This window comes from Aulonocara stuartgranti (assembly GCF_965226115.1).
Source record: "Aulonocara stuartgranti genome assembly, chromosome: 1".
NCBI classification, from domain to species: domain Eukaryota; kingdom Metazoa; phylum Chordata; class Actinopteri; order Cichliformes; family Cichlidae; genus Aulonocara; species Aulonocara stuartgranti.
In genome coordinates, this window is record NC_138939.1 from 13,151,374 (window position 1) to 13,159,398 (window position 8,025).

At 40.0% G+C, this 8,025-nt stretch overlaps 1 protein-coding gene across 2 annotated transcripts; it reads right to left on the minus strand.

Annotated features, from left to right (window-relative positions):
- Positions 1–263: 263 nt before the first annotated feature.
- On the minus strand, positions 264–7,104 carry styx (serine/threonine/tyrosine interacting protein). Of its 2 annotated transcripts, XM_082534911.1 has the most exons (11): positions 6,868–6,976; positions 6,486–6,518; positions 4,900–4,953; positions 4,701–4,798; positions 4,555–4,615; positions 4,426–4,462; positions 4,303–4,342; positions 2,844–2,894; positions 2,124–2,196; positions 1,409–1,499; positions 264–852 (listed from the first exon to the last, which is right to left on the minus strand). In XM_082534911.1, exons 1-11 carry the CDS (start codon positions 6,937–6,939, stop codon positions 779–781), a joined length of 684 nt encoding a protein of 227 aa, XP_082391037.1. In that variant the 5' UTR covers positions 6,940–6,976; the 3' UTR covers positions 264–778. The 2 variants fall into 2 exon arrangements, with proteins under 2 accessions (XP_082391037.1, XP_082391036.1); XM_082534910.1 differs by lacking the exon at positions 6,486–6,518 and having other exon boundaries at positions 6,868–7,104.
- Positions 7,105–8,025: the final 921 nt, after the last annotated feature.

Below are 8,025 nucleotides of genomic sequence, written 5' to 3' on the forward strand. Positions count from 1 at the left end.
TGATTTTGTATCATGAAGAAACAGCCCATACTCTTCTCACTTGAGATTAATGTATCAGGTCTAGTCAATCAGAGGAAATGATACTAAAATGGGGATTTAGCTTCCATCATGCTCTTAATGCAATATTGTTTCAACATTGCTGATGTTTAATTATCGAGCATCACTATAGAGTGACCTACAGTAACTATTGTTGCGGAATCTTAAATGTGACTTATTATTGGCACTCTAATAAAAGCAGTGAAGAGCAGAAATGAGGACGCAGCTGAACAGGACTCAGGACTTTATTAAGCAGTGAGTTTTCTATTCCTTACTATCCCATATTAAGTCTGATATTAGTCCATAACCCTATTACTCCCGAAATAAAGGCGTAGCTATTCCTCTTCTCATGTCCTTAACTGGGAAATATCTTGGCTACTTTCCCTTTTGCCAACTTTCCCCACCTGTTCGTCTACACAAATTCAAGTATCGAAAGTGCATTATTGCAATACTGTCCCGCTGCAAATGCAAAATGCTTTAAATACTATAAAACTGCAAAAAAGAAAAAGTCCCCCATCAGTGCATACAGCTCAAGAAAAAAAAGAAAGAAAGGAGTTATCAAATTGTTCCCAGTCCCCTTTAGTACTCCATGTCTCAGACATGAGTAGTTCCTGTCCTGGCCCGATCCCTTCCCCTTAGAAAAAGTTCAAATATTTACATTTTTAATCCCATTAAAAATGAAAAAGAAAGAAAGAAAAGAATCGAGTGCACTCTGCCACACAGCAAACATTATCAGCAAAGCTCATCCGTTCTGTGCAGCTGTGACCTGCATCCCTCCAAAATCTTCATCTTCCTCCAGGCTGCGTTTGCGGCTTCCTATTATAGAAAAGAAAATGAACAATCACAAAACGGCAACACAAAGTCCGTCGCCTATAATCTCCAAACGTGAACACTGTCGCCTGTGGAAAGTGAAATCGCTGGGATTCAGACCAATAAATTATAACTGAGGGAAATTATGAGTCAGTCCTAGACCTACACATGCCTGAATGTTATGTGTTTAATAGTAATAAAGTCCCAAAGAAAATATGAATGCTATCAGTTGAGAATGAGTCACAATGGAGCTAGCTTTTTTTTTTTTTCTAATGAAAGCCTTCTTTAAAGTCAAACATCATATCAAGCAGCGTTTTACAAATGAGTAACCCACCATTACCACATCACCAGTTAATGATCCTGAGAAAGTCTGATAATGGATGCCAAAATGGCACAATGGACCCATCGACACTGCTTTGAATTCTCTTTAACATGAAATATTTTTTTATTATTTCCGCTGTGCTAAAGCTGTAACCAAATGCTTTACCTGCATTGGTTTAGTAATAACAAGAAATAATGGGACGTGTGTCTCTTTCCAAAACTGGGTACGTTAAATACAAACCTGGCATCCCAGCTTGTAGTGAGAACGGCCTGTCCAACTGCACCGACATCCTTTTAATGGTCAGTTTGGCTAGGTAGATTGCTTCATATTCCTTTAAAAGCAAATCAAATTTAAATACAGCTGTAAAAATCACAGGAATGACAACAGCTACACAGTCGTGCCTGAAGCTCCGACTGCTTGTCTCTTGGCTGACTTCTTACACGCTCAGTTAATTACTTAATGAAGCTCAAAAACTTTACAGTGGCAATATTCGTGAGCCCATGCCACAATTTCTGTTTTGAGTTAATGGAGTAAAAAAAATAACTGTGTGATAACACATTTACTTTAATTTGAAAACACAACAAGTACACGTGCCAACTAAATTAGCAAGCCACTTGTGTGGCCAGCCAAGACAGACTAAAGAGAGATGATATATGGTAGGAAACATGGGAAAATCATTTCTGCAGCCTCGAATAAGAAAACACAAGAAAGCAAAAACAGCAAAATGAACCAGTATAACAACACAGGCTGTAGTGATTCTGTATTTCTTCTGTGTATGCAACTTTTTATCCAATGCCATCATATAAATGTTGCCTTTCTTTCAAAGGAAAATGAAGGGGGCACAGTGAATCTGCTGTAGTAGCAATATTATTAATACAGACCAATTACAGTCATGTGCAGACAGTATGATTATTAGGGTATTAGGATATTCTAAAAGGTTAAAATATGAGCTTACCTGTAGCTGATGCACAAAGCCCACATTGGGATTAATGCAAAACCTCCTCTCCTGAACATGGCTGAATGCTTCCCTACAGAGTGAAATAGGAAAAACATGAAACCTCTGCAAGCAACACTGGCTGTATCCCAATTCAGGGTCTGCAGCCTTAAAGTACGCAGCCTCAACGATCCTCAAGGGCCGCGTACTCAAAGACCGCTAAGGCTGGAAGTGCGAGGCTTGTGAAATGGGACGGTCTACCCTTATTAAACATTTGCACATAAATAAGTGACATAATATTCAGTACTTACTTAAAGTTTACTCTTCGGGCGCCCCCCCCCATCTGCCGTTTTTTTTCGGCAAAATTATCCACACCCACTGCCGCGCTATGCATTCTGGGATATGTTGGGCCACGAAGTCTACACTGCCACAGCCTTAAAATTCAGGGAAATGAAGGACGCATTTCAGGGCCGCATTTCGAGCAGCCTTTGAATTGGGACAGCCTTCGGCGCGCCGCTGTGACGTAATCGGCCTTGAAATGCGTACTTTAAGGCTGCAGACCCTGAATTGGGATAGAGCCAGTGTCTCTACCAGCAACTGCTTCCTGTGCTTCTATCCAGTATATTTATATATTATAACAATTATGCTGCAGTCCACTTACATCCAATTAATAAAGTCAGCTTAGTTTTACAATGTGCAGAAATTGTAAGCAATACATTGTTGTGAGGAAAAAACACTCACCTGTATTTCATACCGAATGTTTCCATAAGATATGCAATCACTAAGGCAGCACTGAAAGAACAAATAAAAGTAAACTTGGTTACTTAAGTGGTACAAAAGGTGCATCAGTTCATGTAATATATTTCCCTCAAGCCACATTAGAGAGTTAGACAAAGAAATAATGGACTAATTAAATTGTGGCAGAGCTGGAGCCCACATAAGTTAACTTTGGGCAAGATCCAGGGTAAGTCATGCTAAGGTTGTCCATTAATAATAGAACTTGCATGGACACTCAGGAAGAGCATTATTTAACTTTTAAAGGCGTGTCATGATGTCAAGGCAACATAGGTGTATAGTACAGTGAAATGTCTTGAGTCACCCTTCTTTATATTTTGACAGAATAATGGAAAAATCTTTGGGCTTCTTGAAGGACGCGCCAAAGCTCTTTGTTGGATGTTAACTGCCTTTTGTTGGGTTCCATCAAGATGATCTTACACTGCCTCAATAAAACTGAGCTCCGGGCTTTGGAGAAGGCCGATCCATGACTGATATTTTTCCACTGTGCGATTTTTTTTTCTGTCCAGGTATATATTTTTACTGCACTGACAATGTGTTTGGAATCATTGACGTACTAAAAAAATGAAGATGCTACAAATCAGACACTTTCCAGATGGTATTGCATGACAGCAAATATCAGCTGTGGTAACACCACATACTAGATTTGACAGTTTTACACAATATTCCTTCCTTCCTGTCACAATACGAAAGGGAATTTGTGTCTCTGGCTGGAATTGAACTGCTGACCTTTTGTGTAACCCACTACACTATACAACCACTGCTAGATGGTACTGCATGACAGATGAAAATCTGACAGTATTTTTCTGTGTTCATAATCCCACCAAGGTCCTCAAGACCACTGGCTGAAATACAACCCCAAACCATTACAGAGCCTTCACTGTGTTTCAGAAATGGCTGTAGACACTCGCTTTTGCATTGCTCATCTGACCACCTCCAGAATTTGAACCAAAAATATCAAAATTGGACCTGCTGACACTGATTTTCAGTCCAGTTCTTGTGTAATTTTTCTCTCTTAAAAATTACCTTAAACAAAAAAAAAATTCTTCTGAAATTGATGAGGTTGATGGGCTAGACTAAAAAGGAGTAAAGAAAAGCAGCCAGTTGCCAAAGAGGAAGTTTGAGAGACCATGAGAACTATTTCTCAAATCAAACAAAAAAAGAAGTCAAGATCAGTGGAAGCAAAATATAAGAAAATGAAGGGTTGCTCAAGACTTTCGCAAAACTTTATCCTACATGCAATTTGCTCTGTAAACTGAAAAAATATCACATATAACACTCGCCTAAACAAAAACAGTGCATGAGCCAATCATATTTTAGAATTTCACAGCTTTGGCAGTACAGTACATGATGCCCTTTAATGCACGAGGTGAAATTACAGCATACAGAACAAATGTAGGCTCACCTTCTTGATATCCCTGCATTACCATGAACCAGTACTTTTCCTGAAAGAGCAAGGAAACAGAAGATTGTTAATAAAATGCCTTACACTGTAGGCAATAGAAACGGGAAAGGCATGCATCTTTACCTTCTGTTGCTAAGCAGCCATCAATGAATTCTTTAGTCTGTAAAAAGGAAAATGTAATTTTATTGTAAACGCCACACCTTTCAGCGAAAGAGCGCTTTCCCAGACAACACGCCCCACCTCTTTACTCACCATAGGAAAAAAGCGGATTATATTTTCCACTGGATTGTCAGCAATATCTAACACAAGGTATCTGCAAGAAAACGCATGATGAAATAAAACTCCCTGTTTCAGAAACGTACCAATGTTGCGCAAAGATCACAGAAGCCCTTACTTACCTAAACATGTGAGGGAAATTAGGTTTGATAAAATTGGCTTCAATGTCTTGGCGGACGCACACAATGTGCGTTATGCCGTGTCTTTCGAGAATTGGCAGCTAGACATAGAGGAATAAGTAAAATGAGGGTTGAATGCATTCATTTTATTTGTGTCTCCATATCCAAGAGAAATCAATGAAATCAGTCCTCCAGCAACTACCTTGCTTTTCATCGCAGAAGAGTAGGGACCTAAAAACAGTCCTGGTAAAATCTCCTGAATAGAATACAGCAAACATTAACACAACACAGGCACCAACATTTCTTCATCTTTAACAAAGGATTTTATATCTGGACACTGACATTTTACTGTGATCACTAGAAGTTTACACACACTCATCAAGGGCATGAATCATGGTAATTATGAGCTTTTAATGTGTTCTTGGGATGGTTAAAAAAAACAAACAAAAAGAATTGAGTGAACAAGAATTAATTATAATTTTGGATTTTCCACTATTCCACACAAAGTCAAAAATATACATACACCCAACTAATCTTTGGTTAAATGTCCCTTATCAAAGTATACCTTGACTGGATGCTTTTGGTAGCCATCATCAAGCTTCTGGTAAATTTTTTCCTGGATATTTGGCTGCTCTTCTTGGCAGAATGCATAGAGTTCATTTAAATTTCCTGGCACGAACTCTGCTTTTAAGCACTTAATTTTACATTAGGTTGAATTTGAGGCTTTGGGAACGCAATTCGAGAAGCTTAAAGTTAGCTTGCTTTATACATTTAACAGCCCTGATGTGTGTTTGAGATCACTGTCCTGCCGGAAAACCCAATGGCGTTGAAGTTTTAACCAGCTAGCTGTTGATGATTCTGAGGGTACTCCTCCTCCTCGATTACTCCATCCACTAACAGTACTACTGGTAGCAAAACAGCCTCAAAGCATGATGCTACAACAACCGTGTTTGACAGCTGGTGCAGTTTTCTTAGGTTTGAAAGCCTCTGCTTTACTTCTGCAAACACACCTCCTGCTATTGTGGCCAGATAGCTAAATCTTTGTTGTCTGTCAATAAAACCTTTCTCCAGGGGGCATTTGGCTTGTCCATGTTGGCAGCGACAAATTGTTCAGTCAAGTTCATGGCAGGCTTGAGCCTTGATGGTTCCTGGGTTAATCCTGAACATCCTAACCAATTATCTCTCATTTTAGGGTGACAGTTCGGGCAAAAGCAGTGATGAGCAGTCAGACTGGAGCCTCAGGTCATACAGGAGAATCACTTGGGCGATCGCTTTAAAGTCTCTTTGCGCTGGTAAACGACCCCAGCACTGATCACAACGATGAGGGGAAATACCTCCAAAATGCACAAACATTTGACCCAGAGCATACAATTGATTTGCACAAATATAATGTTTTTGATATGCTGCTTAGTGATGGTATTGACTCTGACATTAGTGCTGATGAGCACCAAATGAGAATCGTTAAGGAATCTAAATAAGAAGTGAACTCGATGAAGGAACCTGTTCACCCAAGTCATTACAGATGTATGCACCCATGAGGCGTGTATGTAAACATCTGGTCATAAAATGTACACACATCATCAAAGTAGTACCACGACAGCCAAACAAAGTTGTATTAAAGTTTAAACAGTAACTATAATGATTAAAAATACAATTTGCTGCATTGTTCTGTCTCCAGATTAATGTTTTAAGAACTTTAAAGCCGCATTTACCATAGGAATAGACTAAAGACGTTCAACTGTCAAGATTAAACTTGCCACTATAAACAACAGACTCATCCTTACACACCTGCATATCTCGTCTCATCGGATACGCCCAATCCTGGAAAAAAATGGGAATTTGAAACCAATGTTAAAAGATGTGGCAAGTGTTCCTACCATTAAACGACAGCTGAATGCTAGTTTACTTTATGCACGCTGATTGCTAATGCTAGTAGGCTACTCAGTGCCGAAACGCCGCAAAAGACTAATTAAAAGACAATTTTGAGAATGGCTCTCACATTATCACACATTACATTAACACGTCACCCTCCCAAAAACTACTACACACACACACATATATCGCCCTCTCTACATTGTTCCCTGCCAGAAAGTAAAACTAGCGTGGAGGCTAGCTCAAATTAGCTGGTCAGACAGACACAGTGGACATGTTGGCTAATACAGGATCTCACCAGAAGGTCCTCCTTGGTATCGGGCAGAGACGGAAACTGAAGTTTGTTGTCCTCGTCCATCCTGCTGACCATTCGGCCACCGCCGGCCCGACTTCGCGCGCGGTATCGATGTTTCCTCGCGGCGGGGTTAGCTGAACAAACGGTACAATTTGTTTTGAGGCTCCACATGCATGTCCGCCATACTGCTCGGTCACATGCGTCACGTGATCCCGAAGGAGCTGGCCGACAGACGCGTGGAGAAACGGAAAAGAGGAAACAGCGTCGCTTAGCGGTCGTTTTGCGAAGCGCAGAGGTCACAGAGGAGCACCCCCAGTGCCACTGTAAAGGGAATATTTAGATTTGTGAAATTAAGGAGTTAAGATGAAGACGTAGTCCGAGATGTAGTCTACGAGCTTCTGCTCACTGCTTATCGAAGGGCCTTTAAAGCTATTCTTTGAATGTGTCCGAACTGGCTAGGCCAGTCCATAACTAATAATCTAGGTATGATTTTACTGTGATGTCAGTGAGTTTGGGATCATGTCACGACAAAAAATGAATTTCTTGTTGATGAACTTGTTGATGAACTCCAGATGATATTTTCATTGTGGATCAGTATCTGAGAGTATTTTGCTGAGTTTCTAATTCCATTAATTTTGAGAACATTCCCAACAGCACTGGCTGAAATCCATCTCCAAACCAAGACGGAGCCTTCACTGTGTTTCACAGGTGGCTGTAGACACTCACTGTTGTACCGCTCTCCTGACCTGCTCTGTACATACTGATGATAATTTGAACCAAAATTTTAACATTTAGATTAATCCCTCCATGAGACCTTTTCTTACAAACTGTGTTATTGTTGTCATTCTTCATCCACTGAAGAAATGGGAAGAAATGATTTTTGCTGGTAAGAAAGTGCCCAAAGATACAGTTTAAATTCGATTTTTTGCTGAGCTGTCTGTTATGCATATACACAGCACTGGTTCATCCCTTGAGTTAGGTGCTATTCTTACGGTCAATGTTAATAGTTGAAAAAAGTGTATCTGAAAATGGTCAGTCTAAAAATTTGTTAAAAACTAAGCAGGTCCTTCAGTCTTTTATTATTTTCAACCTCTTCCCCCTCCACCATGCACGCCTTGTTAATAGTGACATCAGCAGTGACTGATAATGAGATCTGATAAA

Excerpts from the sequence above, each read along its gene's own strand:
- styx (XM_082534910.1), bottom strand. The coding sequence starts at position 7,035 with ATGTGGAGCCTCAAAACAAATTGTACCGTTTGTTCAGCTAACCCCGCC. Across the intron at positions 4,463-4,554 it reads TAATCCGCTTTTTTCCTATG|ACTAAAGAATTCATTGATGG; the intron begins GTGAGTAAAGAG and ends TCCTTTTTACAG. Across the intron at positions 2,895-4,302 it reads AATGCAGGGATATCAAGAAG|TGCTGCCTTAGTGATTGCAT; the intron begins GTGAGCCTACAT and ends TTGTTCTTTCAG.